At 45.8% G+C, this 14,652-nt stretch overlaps 1 protein-coding gene across 1 annotated transcript in view; it reads right to left on the bottom strand.

Moving 5' to 3' along the window:
• The window catches only part of aplp2 (amyloid beta (A4) precursor-like protein 2), a 50,893-nt gene extending 37,161 nt beyond the window's left edge, over nt 1-13,732 (bottom strand). The window contains exon 1 of the mRNA XM_076100378.1: nt 13,592-13,732. Within this exon, the coding sequence (XP_075956493.1) occupies nt 13,592-13,663 (72 nt within the window). The 5' untranslated portion in view covers nt 13,664-13,732. The remainder of the gene's footprint in view (nt 1-13,591) is intronic.
• Between the last annotated feature and the right edge of the window lie 920 nt (nt 13,733-14,652).

The following is a 14,652-nucleotide window of genomic DNA, read 5'->3' as shown; positions in this document are numbered from 1 at the left end:
TTAAGAGGTTCTATCAATGAGAGCTCAGAATGGATTTTTAAGGCAAAATAGAGCTAAAGGTATACTTTATTCTCCTTTATGAAAAGTTCTGTCAGAAGACTGATTAAAAAGGGTAATAACCTGCTCATGTGGCATTCATTTATTTATTTCCGGTGTCAAATTAAGGATTCACAGTGATTGTGATGTGCAATGGTATGCTCACACTGCGAGTGCCATGGTTTTAGAGTGGGTAGTGCAGGAGCCTGGTCAAATCTATGAAGTTTGTGACTAAGAAATATCAGAGATGTAGTGATACATGTTGTGTAAGTTTCGGTATTATCTTTAATCTTGCTTTAATTTTGATGAGTTAACACATCAACAGTCCTGCAACCATTGTTTTGGGGATATTTACAGACGGAGTCATGTAGGCCAGTGTGTTGTGTGTGCTACCTCTGTGACGCATGGTGTTGACAGCTGCTTCTTTTCATCTGCCAGTGATGAGCTTTAGGAGGTGTTTACACTAAATAACAGCCCGTTATAACAAAGGAATGGGCTGAGTTGGGGAGGGTGTGTCACTTCAGGTACCTTTAAGAAGTCCAGTTCAAGCAATAAATACATGAGTTGAAGGTTTATCAGATGTCAAAACACTGCACATCAGTTTATAACACTGACAGAGGATGTCACAGCTCTGGAAAGTTATCACTGCTGCAATCTTTTGTTTTAACAATCACAAGGTTAAAAGAAAAGTATGGCATTCAAGTTACACCGAAGGAATGTGCATTTGCACATATTGCATTGGAAAGAGTTACAAGAGTTGTAATTGTAGCGCCAAGGACAAGAGCCCCCACCTGTTTTACGCCTGTGAACATGATCAATTGCATTTGTTGGAAAGTACAACCAGGGCAAAGGTACTGCTACTGGGAAGGAGCTAGGGAGCTAAGCTGATGACGGAGAAAAGTTCAAGTGTGTTGACTTGTTCACAAACCACACATCAGTTTGCTTGTTCGCTGAGCTACAGTGGAAATATAGAAATTGACTTTAGGGTTCTTGTTTTTTTTTTTTGCTTAAACTGTGAATTCACAGCTTATAATTAAAAGTGTTTGTGCTAAACATCGAAGAGAACTGTTATGTTCCTAGAATTTTCACAAGTGAGGTTTTACTGCACAAGCGTTTTCACAGAGAAACCATTAACTCATGCAAAGTGCAGCTCAGATATTTATAATGCAGGTCCAAGTGACCAAAGGGCAGTCAGTCATGGGGAAAAAACATCATTTGGTACAGATAGCTAAGCCACTCATCACAGGGCAAAGGTCTCCACTCCTCATGTTAATCTCTGTGACACATTTCCTCACACACCGCTACAGACACACAAAGCTGCTGTTCAGATGCCTGCTTGTGAAACGAGTGCCTGACGGCCGACATCGGCGTGCTTGCTGCATTTTGTGTTTCAATACTCGTATATTCTGAGGGCGGGGGCTGCCAGTGATGCGAGGAGAGCAGGGCAGAGCAGAGCAGGAGGGGACCGAAGAGCCATTTCCCCTTGGGCCCCTCTTGACACAGATTTCAGCTGCACGCATCTCCCTGGAATATTATTCCTCTCCGTCCACCTCTCCAGCCCCATCAAACACAGCCTTGAGGGTCAGCCGCAGCCATCATAATATTGCATTTGGTTTTCCTTGCCTATCTGGTTAGATTAGATACAGAGCAGATTGGTTTCTGGCTGGTGGGGGAGCAGGAGTCAGAGAGGACAGGGAATGTAGGGGAGGAGGTAGCAAGGGGGAAAATTTGTTTCGATTCTGCTCGGGGTGTACTATTTGCAGTATATGCTGCCGAATTTGGGAAGAGACATGTCAAGTGAGAGCAAGGGCTTAACTGCAGCTTCCTCGTTAGTCCAATCACTGTCATGTCCTGTTGGGAAAGAGGCAAAGAATGCAGGAATAAAGATGGGCTGAAGGGGAGAGGCAGGGCAGGCGAGTGTGACTCTCACCCAATAAAACACAGACTCTGCTATTGGCCATCTCAATAATTCTCCATCATGAAAAATGTATCTGCTTCTCCCTGTGCCAGCTTGTCCATAACAACAATGAGTTGTCACAACAGCGGTAAAAAAGAGAAACAAAAACAGCGCAAGGCTCAATAAATTGTTAATAGTTACTTAATTGCAGCAGTTCTGACCGAGGGGTTTATTAGAAGAGTTCTTGAATTTGAGCTAATATCAAATGTCTGAGAAAATACAACAGAACGAACCAAAATATCCGAGTTCAAAGGTGTGCGCTGTTGTTTCCAGAGAAGGTAGGTCTATACAAATTAAAGTCAGTCAACAGAGAAATAACTGATAACTGTGTGCTGCAGCGATAAAGAGATAATTACACCGAGGGTTTTACCCAGAGCTTGTTGTTTAGTTGCTAAGCTACGCAGGTGCATGGTTGCACAAGTAAGGCGCTGGAGTGTAAAAACTACTTCATGCAGGAAGAAGATAATTGCTTTTCTTGTTGCGTTAATGACTCGAGGATTGTGATGATTGAGGTCCATTTTCAGGTGACTTTTTTGCAGCAGCCTCACAGCTGCATGGTGTGCTGGCAATAGGTTTGAGCATGCCCTGCTCTTCTGCAGAGCTCCCGTCAGTACAATGATCCATTCTTCCCTTCTGCCCACTAAAAGCCCTTTGCATGAGCAACCCCTCCAGTCCTCCATCTCCCTTCTTTCATCTCTATTCACTTTGAGCACTCTGGATAACTCTTTGTGCACCCATCTCCTCTTGCCTCAACTATCTCTGTACATTTACCTCTCTCCACCTGCTTGTCTCTCTCAGAGCGATGTGAGCTGTGGCGACCCTCTCAGCCCTCTCTATCCGGGCTTACCGTCCACGTGGCATAGAGCGGATTACATTCTTGGCATCACTGTGCCAGATGTTTATGACTGAAATAGACAGAGCAACTATCCTCACCACTAACGCAAACAATGCATTCAGCCAAAACTCGACACCACAGTTCCCATTTAATCTTGAGCAGGTTCCTTTGTTTTAATAGGACATATTCCATTTTGCCGAATGATCTCTCCTGCTTCCTTTGTCTCTAACGTCCACCTATACAGAGCTGCTGACTTCATTACATTGTTGAGGAATCTAAATTGACTAGCTTTCTGTTGTTTTCACGTCATTGCGCTTTTCCATTCTTCCTCCTGCAGCATCTGCTCCCAGCTCTCTCCAGTGAGCCGGTATGGAGATCAAATAGCCAATAAACCACCCACTGTAACATACACATTAGCATGATTAAATTGGACATTGCCTGCCCATTTATTAAAAGCGTCTCGGTGCTGGGTGGGAGACCCATCCAGCCTGTGAGTGCAGTAGGAGAGGGACGGGCTGTGTGAGTGTACACGGTGTGTGTCGCTGTCATGTGTGTGTCTAAGCCTGACATCGCCATGGCGGAGAAGTTAATGAGGGTTGCAAGGGTATTTCTGACAGTGCCGGCTTCCTGTGGTGGAATTTCAGGTGAGGTGACGAAAGGGGGCCTGTTGGGAAGCAATAGCTGGGCGGGAAAAAGTAAACGGTTGGCCCGGCTCTGGCAGTGTCTGTGCAGGAGATTTAGGGCTTAGGCGATTGTTAGACAGGGCTCAGTTTGTTTTGAACTATGGGCCTGTGTTTTCCGCGGGGCGCTTTATGTGGACACCGACTCTTCCCCCACTTTGTACTGCACTCTCAGCAGTTTAAAAGAGGAGGATTAGACACAGGAGTGTGCCTCTCTCTCGTCTGTCGGAGAGCACTGCCTCCTAATCTCTGGCGCTGAGGAGAGGGGATTTGGAAGAAATGACCTGTGCTCACTTCTCTTGCCTCTTATACCCTCCAAGTTGAGTGAAAACACAGTGCCGCATCCTTCCTTCCATCCATCCTTCCGTTTGTCACTCCTATACTCCCGCTTTTTCATTTTCCTGCTGGATGACTCTACGCTCATCAGCATGCAGCACCACGCGGCTGCTCCTCGGGACCAGGCAGACAGGCAGGCAGACTTGTCAATAAAGGAACAACAGTAACAGGGCATCTCAGCGAGGCCTCCAGCGTTGTCACTGACGTCTCTCTCAGCTGCCTGGACTCCCTCAGTTAATGAGCACGCAATTGTTGAGCAAGCAAAAGAGAAATTAAGGAGGCAAGGAGGGAAAAAGTGTCCGTGAGGTGAGAAGTGTAATAGAGAGTTAGTAGAGTGAGAGAAGAGGGAGGTGAGGGAAGCACAAGGACAGAATGTTCCAGTGAACAGAGTAAGACATGAAATAGATCATTTTCTCCTAAAATGTGTGCGCAGTACAGTCAGCGACGAGAGAAGAGGGGACGAAGAGCGCCGTGCCTAAATCAGACGGACTGTTGGGGGAATGCTGCACAGTGGGAGCTGACATTGAGAGCAGGCGGGGGGAAAGCAGTTTCAAGGACAACATGGAAATATCACATTCAGTCACTAAATAAGGCAGCCAGCAGTTGTGTTGAGGGCACCCGCCAGAGGACTGCAGGAGAAAGAACGAGATCAAGGACATGCAATGTTTTCCAAGATCTGACAACATGAAATGATAGCAGGTGACAGATGTACTGCATGAGAATGCTGAAAGAGAGGAGAAATGTGTTGACCTTACTAGCATTAGCATGATAGCAGGGGTTTGACTTTGATGCCACAACTGATTTTCGATTCTACAAAACCACAGCAAAAACAGTGCAGACATCAAGCAGCGGGCTACCACGTGTTACTGAGACATGTCTGCAACACATTGTGCACCGTTCGTCAAAAGATCTATCGACGGAAAATGTATCGACAATTTTGATAATTGTTTAAGTAATTCATCAGACAAAAACACCAAACTGTTTGCTGTTTCTCAAATGTGAAGCACTGGTAACCCATGAACTCTGAATCTTTTCGTCATATTTTAACTGTGAGACAGCTTTTATTATTCACATATTCCAATTTTCCTGGCACTCAAATGCCCTGTGAAGTGATGTAGAAATGTTTTTTCAGCTCGCAGAACACATTATTTGAGAACATATTGAATGTGTAAATGTTTCTGTTCAATTTTTAAAAAAATCATTTTTCATCACCATCGTAGAAGGCTGTACTACAATTTTCAGTCATAGTGACGACACTCAACCACTTGGAAATAAGTTATGGACGGCAGCTGAGTTTGACACCGGTCCCTGCATGCAGTGCCACTCTCCCAGGACCACCCAAGCTGATTTTAAATGAATCTGTGCTCTGATTGCAGGGCTCCCTGCTCCCTTTTCCTCCCCTGCAGACACCGAGCAGGGAGGCAGAGACAAAGCCTACGCGTCCGCATTAGCCTGTGATGCTCCGGGCAATGCAAGGGAGGCCATCTTTACCAGGAGAAAATGATGGATGTGATGTAGATATGCGTATCTGTCATTAAGCCCAGCTGTGCCCTCCCTCAGCCTCTCCTCTGGGGGAGGGATTTCAATCAGACTAGTGAAGAGTATAACTCCAGTAAGACATGCTGAGGCCAGCAGCTAATCAGTCATGTCTCTATGGAGAAGACACAGACTTCACAGCAGGAGCATCCGTCTCTGAGCCTTTCTACTACACTCCCTTTTTGTCAATCGATTGACGTTGCTCCCCCCCCCCCCCTCCTGCGTCTTTCCCTACAGTGTATGGCCCAATTCAGACGCCTCTGCTGCATGCTACTACTTCTCTGGGAGATATCCCAAATCAGCACGATGACAGCGACTGTGAGGCAGACGAATCCCTGCACCCTCGCATGACTGGGCTGCCTGTCAGCTCCCAGGACCTCAATAATAGCGCAGTGACGCTAAATAGGCTCCTGAAACATAAGGACGGGATGTGATGAACACTGAAGGGAGCGGTTGGAGGGTAGGTGGGGAATGGAGGGGGTGGAGTCCGGTGAAGGCGGCTCGCTGCTCAGAAGGCTCTATAATTAGCTGCAGAAGATCAAATGACTTTTAATGGGTTTGTCTGAAAACAGCAGCCTATTTCAGATTTCCGCTTGGAGCTATATTCATATCTCATCAAACTAATGGAATTCTCCAGAGCGCTTGATTGGTTTTTATCTCAGATCAAAATGGCTGATAGAGGTGCATGGCTGCAGCATTCCTGAGCTGCAGCTCTGTAATGAAAAAAAGAGCAATATCAGCGCACTATTATGTAGATGTGTGAAAAGTGGAAGTGGTTGTAACCAAAAACGTACACATGATGTCAAGTGACATGAGTGCTCCTTCAGCTGGTGATCTGTGAGCACTCAGAACTCATCCTTTGATGCATCATTGTTGCTATAGGAGTTATTTCCCACGGATGTTTCAGTGCGAATGGTCTTCTAATAACTTATTGTGGCAGATTATGGCAACTTCTACTGGTCATTAGTTAGAGAATTAATAAGAGAGATACTACAAGGATAATATCAGGGTCATAGTCAGCCACGGCCTGATCCGGGGGGAGGGAGGTCTGGTGCAGACTGCTAAATATGCTGCCAACAATTAGGCCTTGAGAGCGTGCAGTAACACTCAGCACATAAACTGACAAACACAGTGCGGTGGACCAGGCTTGGTGAACAGTCTGATGCAGAAACAATTACAAATTAATCGATTAGTCAATCAACTGGCAATTAACTGATCATTTACAAAATTGATTAATCTGTTTTGTCATTGATCAAGCAAAAATGCCAAACATTTACTAATGTCAGCTTCTTAAATGTGAGGATTTGCTGTTTTCATTAATTTTATGCAATTATGAATTGTATATATTTGGGTTTAGAACTGTTGATTGGACAAAACAAGCAACCTGAACATAATGTGAAAAGCTCTTCTGACAATTTAGTGAGTTTGATATTTGTTGAGATAATAAACAACAAATGAATCAGTGGTGAACACAATCATTACTTGTAACACTGCAGCTGTCTGTTTTACCTTTATGACTCCTGCAAAGTTATTGTTCTTGCTCCTTCAATAAACTGTGTTATTAAAACGTATGGACAGTGGATGCAGGGGAAATAAAGGACTGAGGCAGAACAGGGAGTTGCAGCACATGCGCTCAGTGAAATTATATCACAATCGGTTTGTGCCCTTTATTTCCCAGGGTTTCCTGCTTGCATTCAAGCTAAATTAATTGCATTCATTTAGTCATCTGATGTTTTCTATTTTAGACTGAGGAAATCATGCCCAATGAATTCCAGACAGTTTCTAACTAATTTACATTTTGCCTTCTCTGTCAATGAAACAATACACAACCCTTCTTTTTATTATCTGTGAGGGCAGGGAGGGGATCTGCAGGCTTTAGCTCTTCATGCACGGACACTTCTCACTGAAGGAATTACAGCAGGAGTTTATGGAATAGTAGGGGAACAACTCAAAGAAAAAAAAAATAAGATCTAATTTATATTACAGGGAAAAGAAAATCTGTTCTCCTTCAGACATCCAAGGCGGAATGCTAGCGTCTCCTATTCCCCATCGGTGAAATCTCCCCCTTGTTCTCAAGTGGACCGACCTACAGAGCTGCTGTTTGTCCTTGGCCACCTTCTCCTTGAGAAAGTGCTGTATCAGACAGGCTGCTAACAGGGCCGTCACATAGCTCGAGTACCAGCGGCGGCAACAGCACGGGCCTCACTCTAGGGGTGTACAGTTACACTGCAATGCTTCCATCTCTTTCCATTCTGACATTTTCATTTCACCCCACTCTCTTGAGGACAAAAAGGATAAACTCTAGAAAAAGGAAACATGGACTTCGTGCCACCATTGGTTCCAGCCTGGATGATACCATTTCCGCTACAGGCACAGGGGTAAAAAGAGGAGTGATATGAAGGAAGCTTGATAAGCAGGAAGATGGAAAGGGAGGGAGCTGGAACTAACATGCTGTGTTTTCCCTGGCACTAAATGGCGTATTTGTGCAGCGTTGCTCAGCAAAACAGAGCAATGCAGCAGCCAGGCAGCCTGCCAGTCATCCAGCCCGCTTATCAAGGCAAGAGAACCACCTCCTTCCCCCATCCTCCTTCAGCTATAACACTGGCACTGTGTTTGTACATGGACATGCAGATAAGTTAAGAGAGGGACTTCCATTGGCTCTCAAATCACCACAAAACAATGACACCTCAATCATGTCCTAAAGCAGGCTGAACATGATGCCAAGACAGAAAACATGGCCTACCAGCACGGTGCATGCACATGCAGAGAAAATAAGGATGGACACGTCTGATGCACAAAGATAGACAGACCCATCCACACACTCAAGCTCTCACATGAAACAAAGAAAAGACACATCTATTATAACTGAAGTTTGGAAAACTAGGTCAGATTTGAATGCTCTTGTTCGACAATAGAGACAAAATTCAGGTGAAGATGGGTTCAAACAACCCTTGAGTCATTAATGCTAATACATTTTCTGGTGCAGTTGAGCAGGAAAAACAGCAGGAAACAATGTCTGGCACACAGTTAAACTGGCTCTTTGATTATTAGCTTTCTGCCTCCATTTGATTTCACTTTGTGTGCAGGGACAAAAGGCAGACAAATCAGTGCACAGGCCTCGCCCAGAGCCTGCATATGACTCACTGATCTTACAAAAACGAGATCTGCACACCTGAATAAGACAAGGAGGGGGACAGTAGACACAGTCTTCCTCACATGTGGATAGACGGGGACTGAAGAAGAGACGGGCGGGGCCATAAACAGAGGTGCAGGAGCACTATAACTCATAGATAGCACACCAGATATTTTATTCATGGGAAGAAAAACCCAAGTAGCAAGAGTGACTCACTGAGCTACAGGGACACACACACACACACACACACACACACACACACACAGAGAGAGGAGGGGGGGGGTGACAGGGTTTAACCCACCTACGCTGACTGTCTTCTTATTCTCAAACAGAAAACACATTAAAAAATAAAGTCTGGAATGGCAGGGCTCCTTTCAAAGGGATTTAAAGGAGATGTTTCTGTCTACTGAACTAGTCAGTAGTTGCTTTCTTTCTCTCTCTCTCCCTCGCTCCCAGTGCTCTCACAGGAAGAGAGCCGCTCACTGCACAATACAGCGAGCCGTTAGCACTTCTGGCTATGCATTCCTGAGCACTCTGGCCGACAAAAGGAATTCTCATGCAGCCGTGCTGAGCCAGTCTATTGCCCAAAACACAGACTCATCAGGTGTAGTGGCGCTCACGTTGGCTGCATAAGCACGAGGAGGATTCTCACGGCTGTGCAGATTGGCCTACATATGGCAGGAGGCCTGGTGCAACTTAAGCGGTGTGCAGTCATGAGTGTGCTGATCTGAACCCGCTCACTCTGCACCGAGTCCCCACCGCCCAGGATCTCTCACTGAGAAAAAAACTGGCTAAATATGTTATGAGCTGAGCTGTAAGAGGATTTGGTCAGACAAACACACACGTTGTGGAGGAATATGCAGACACACAAACATGCATTTCCAGTTGCAAAAGAAAAAAGGAGGCAACTACGCTCACTTCGGATAATTAGAGCGCACGCAGACCCTGGGAGACAAAGCCTGGCATCGTGAGAACAAGGCTCGCCATGAGGCCTCTCTATTTAAATCCCCAGGATGAGCTGAGAGTGTGTCTGCCGATGGGATCGCTCCAGGAGACATGCACGGGCTTGGAGGAAGAAACAGCCGTGGCAATGAAAAGAAGACAGAGAGACAGACTGAGACGGAAACTGTAGATGAACAGAGTGGCAGGAAGGTGTCTTTGAGGAAATGAAAGGAATCCTCTGGAATAAGGGCCTAGATTCAATCAGACATCCCATCCTGCTGTTAGTCATAGAGCACAGATCAAACATCAACGTTGAGCGAACACCACTGATATTACGCACAGGTGACTCACATTGTTCTGTGCCACTATGAAGTCAGTTTCCCTCTGCAGAGCTTGGAAATGAGGGTTTGACTGAGGGAGTGGGCGAGTGATCTGAGTGAGCGTATGGTAGGACGTCGGGATTAGCACCTTTCCCCTTCGCAGATCTATAAGCACCCAGCGTGTCTTGTCGCTAAGAGGATTCACTGGGATCCGGGGCTGTCCCTCTCAACAATTGAAAGCAAGGTTTTAGGCGCTAATCTACAAATTCAAGGCAGAGTGAGGCTGATTCTCGGCTGATGGAGCACATGCTGCCGCCTTCGACTTCATTGACACGGCAGAACGTGGATGTCAAAGAGGTAATCGTTACGGCTTAGAGGAGAGAAGAACAGCATACAGAAGGCTTTAACGGTGCCCCACCACCCACGATAACGTCTTGAGAGATCGCATTATCCAATGCAAGTGCTACTGGTTGTTGATTTGGGTTTTGTTCAGGCTTGAAACGTCATCAACACTCTGCCTTTGCCCTCGTCTCCCCTCTGTATCTTGATAACCTCTGTATTGTAACGGCACGCTGGGTTGTCCTGTCTATTCAGGGGCCACACAAAAGGCCCTCATAGGGATTCACTCAGCCCTGCTAACGGACGGCTCCATAGCACTCGCCCCACAATCACAGCCAACTGTGGGCATTCATTCATTCATTCACATGCAATTGTTCACTATCAGCGCGTATCCAGAGCAAATACAGACATGGGAGGCACACAGGAGCAACTTTAATGCTCGCCTGCGAGCACCCACAGCAAAGCACGCACACACAGACTTATGATGATAAGAGGAAAACTGCTGCTGCAAGAGCACTGCAACCAAAGAGCAATAAAGCACAGCACCAAAGTCATTTTTCTGCGGTTGTGCTGAACAGATTTTTTTTTTCCTTCTTCGGTATTCAGCATTTCTGCACTTTGGTTGATTGGATCTGCTCGTCCACTCCTCTCCAACTTGTGCACGTTTGCAATCAGACCCTGAAAAGCCAAAAGTCCCTCCACCAGCATGAGTGAACACTGTGGTTTTTAAACATGTCTCTTCTATACAGGCTGCGATGATATATTTGACACCAACATTTTAGGCACAAAAATGTGATGATGTGTCTTTTTTTTACACTGTGTGTCATGGCTGTGATAATCTCTGCGCTTGCTTAAATCAGCAGAGAATAAAATGTGCCGAATGCATTAACTGTTCCAGAATTTCTGTATCCATTAATCCAGCGGGAGTCATAACAGCGAATGCCTCAGTATGTTGCAATTCTCTGGGTAAACCCACGATGTGGTTCTTGCCTGCGCCCAGTTTCTAAATTAGCTTCAGAAAGAAATACAGCCGCTCACCCTGGATTTTCCATAAGAGAATGAAAAAGCATCCTTGTTTTTTACTGATACAAAGAGGGATATGAAGTTATAAGGCAAGAGCTAGAAATCACCGGGGCAAAATCTCTTTTGAAGCCACTGCAGACTTTAAAGCCTGCGACACAGAGATGGTCAGATGAGAGGGGGGGGGGGGGGACAGCTGAAGAAACAAAAGCTCAGGCCCTCTCACAGGTATCTGACAAAACAAAACCGTTTACACAGCTGAGGTAGCTGGCTAATCCCAAAAACACTTGAAAAGGAGGAACTGCAAAACGAGAGGGCCGCTTCGGTCCGATGACACCTCGACAATCGCAGTGGACAAAGAGACGAGGGACAATGGGAGGAGAGGGATTAAACCATCCCTGACCAACAGTGAGTGAGTCTCTGAGGACCTCTCACCGGCTCGTAAATTCAAGCTCAAGGTCCAGGGGAGTGCATTCAGTCAGCATGTCAGCACGGCAATATCTACCTCAGCTGTGTGTCCACAAGCTCATCAGCAGGGGCCCATTCGGCACACACCAGCAGCTTCACTGACAAACAGCAGCAGCAGCAGGCTGTCTCGTCCTGACATGGTTCAACAATTGAGAAACGTACAGAAAGACTTTGGCTGCGTTTGTGTCCTGGCTGAGAAAATGACTGCTGCTTTGTCAATCTGAAGTCATGTCATTTAGTTGGGATGTAACCTGTAGAGAGTCATCTCTTTGGATTTGTAGTCTTCTTTCTCAAACTCAAAAGGTGTTCATATTTGTATTTTTACCAAACAGATCTTTCTTTATTTCCTCTTCTGTAAGTCTTCAGTTCTGGTGTGCATTTGGAGGCATGTGCCAAAAAAAAGAATGGATGTGAATATCCATATTCTATGCATGTGGTGTTTTACTGCAAATATATAAATGCTGTATCAAACAAAGAAAAAAGCCGTGCCCTTCAGGGACAGCCATTGATTAAATTACAGGAATCCTCAGCATGCGCCCCAAAGTCAAGGCGCACAGCAGCCACCATACATTTCTCAATCTAATCTGGGTGACTGATCAGGAAAATGCATTGACTTCATCCATTAATCATCTCAGGAGAGTCTGTCCAGTATTGATCAGCGTGTCTGTGCGGTTAGGAAGGCTGGCTGTGAGGAGGCAATCATTGCAGAGGGGACAGGTCCTTGTAGAGAGAGCGTGCAGCAGCTGCATAGATTTTGTTGGGGACATAATAACCATTATTCCCCCCCCCCACACACAATGCCGCCCAATATACCGCCTCAAAATGGCCGAGGTTTTTGTCGCAAATGCGGGAGAGGGAGAAACATTGCCTGATAACCACTTTGCACAACAGTGCCTGGAGGAGACGTCTTGTTAAGATGTTTTGTCATGGTTGCTTCAGCAGTGAGTAAACACTTGTGTTTACCCTGTGTGTGTGTGTGTGTGTGTGTGTGTGTGTGTGTGTGTGTGGGGGGGGGGGGGGGGGGGGACTCTGAAAAAGGGTGCATTGTTATCCGATGACACACACTTCTGAAACTGCAGGCATCAGTATCCACGGGAAATAACTGGTCAGCCAGCAGGAACATAGGACATCAGGTAGGTAGTGAGTGTGGACACGTGTGTGTACGTGTGTGTGTGTGTGTGTATATATAGAGGAGGACCTGCGTATCTAACAAATAGACTCCTGGGCAGTATTTTAATGGTTCAAATTGTAATAAGACCTACAAAGACAATTAAAAGACACCACTGAGTAAGACCAGGGGCCAACCTGTTGACGCAGGAAAAGCTGGAGTTTGAATAGGTAAAAGATTTCCTCCTCTCTGTTTAATAAATAACATGCATAATGGACACAACTGGTACACGGAGCAGAAAGTATGTAGTTTATGATCCATTGCAGAAGTCCAACGTGTCCCCAGAAGCCCGACAAAGCTCCTGCTGTCTTTCATTTGATCTCTGCAGCAAACCCTGCTGTAATTCCTGTTACACCTCCTTCCGGCCGCACATTGTTCAACTCCCATGATCCCATCAACAAACTGCAATCAGAGCTCAAGAATGAGGAGAAAAATGACCCGAGCAAGCGGATTCATATGGAACTAGCTCTGATTCTAGATTCGCCTTCATGAGCACGTTTAGACCCTTTGCAACCACATATCTAAAGTGTTGTGTAGATCCTGACATTGGGCGACTAACGGAAATCAATCCCGCTACTTGTGCGGGATTCTCGTCGAGGGGAAGAAGAAGCCAAAGCCTGGTGAAAATGTGCAGTTACACCAGGCGAGATAAAACAGTGTTTGATCGGAGAGCTTGGCCACAAATGTCTCATGTGAACAGAGGACAAATATACAGGCCGAAAAGATTTGCTTCTGCGGGAGCAAAACACGCGGATGTTTTGCTCCCGGGGCTCAGACTAAACCTGCACGGAATAAAGCAGAGACCATTTCAGATGACATACCTCTATGTAGCCGGCCAGCGCCGGGACCACAATGCCCAAAATCAGGACGGATATCGCCGGGACTGAACCCATCTTCCACGATCTTCGGTTGCGCTACTGTTAATAACTTATATCCCGGGAGAGCTCTGCGCGTGAGGTGACGTCCGGGGGGAGAATAAAGAGCAAACCGAGTCCTGGGCAATAATCTGATAATCTTTCCCGGAGAGCGGGACGAGTCCTCCGCTTGTTTTGTTACCCGAGCTCGACAGAAAATGTTGGTGGCAGACTGAGTGTCGGTGTCCTCTGGAAATGTGGAGTGTGAGTGTGGTCTGTGGGGCTGCTCTGCCTCTGCTGCCTCCTCCCTCCTCTGGTCCATCGGATCCACACGGAGCAGAGCGCGCGCTGCGCCACCAGGCGGCCGGCTGCAGGAGCGTCCATCTAACACAATGGAGCCAGGACTCCTGCTGCGACAGGAGGTCAGTAATAATAGTAAGTCTACACATGTTAACACCTGATTTATGAGGAGCACATAGAACTGCAGTCAGGTGTACTGTGCTGAAGTACACAGCTATGGGACTTCAAGTATTTCCGTTCTTTAGTCACTATATGTGATGTTTTATTTGCCACATACTCAACATATACATTCTGCAGTGAAATGCTTTGTTGCCTTCCAGTAATGTGCTCGACATAAAATATCACAAATAGCAATATATAGCCTGCAACAAAAGTAGTAGAAATAAAAACGAGATAGGTTAAGATGAGATAAGCCTTTATTGATCCCGATAAGGACATCTGTGTGTTTCAGCAAAATGATGACAGCAATAAGCATAGATACATGGGTCAAAATAAAATCAATATTTAATTAGAAGTATATAGAATAAAACAAGAATAGAAAGAGAATAGAAACTATGAGAGAGCAAGAACTAGACTCAAAATTACAACGCAAGTATAGCGTTGGGAAGTGGACTGGAAAACGCTCCAAATTCAGGATTCATTTTGGCGAGGGAAAACTGGCATGGTGAGTTTCGGAGGGATCCCATGACCTCTTACCTTAAAAGGGAATGGAATAGGTTCTATTCAGT

This window comes from Anarhichas minor, unplaced genomic scaffold (assembly GCF_050575085.1).
Source record: "Anarhichas minor isolate MPS153535 unplaced genomic scaffold, ASM5057508v1 ptg000026l, whole genome shotgun sequence".
Lineage (NCBI taxonomy): Eukaryota > Metazoa > Chordata > Actinopteri > Perciformes > Anarhichadidae > Anarhichas > Anarhichas minor.
The sequence above is the reverse complement of the archived record's forward strand: the minus strand, read 5'-3'. Positions and strand labels throughout refer to the sequence as shown.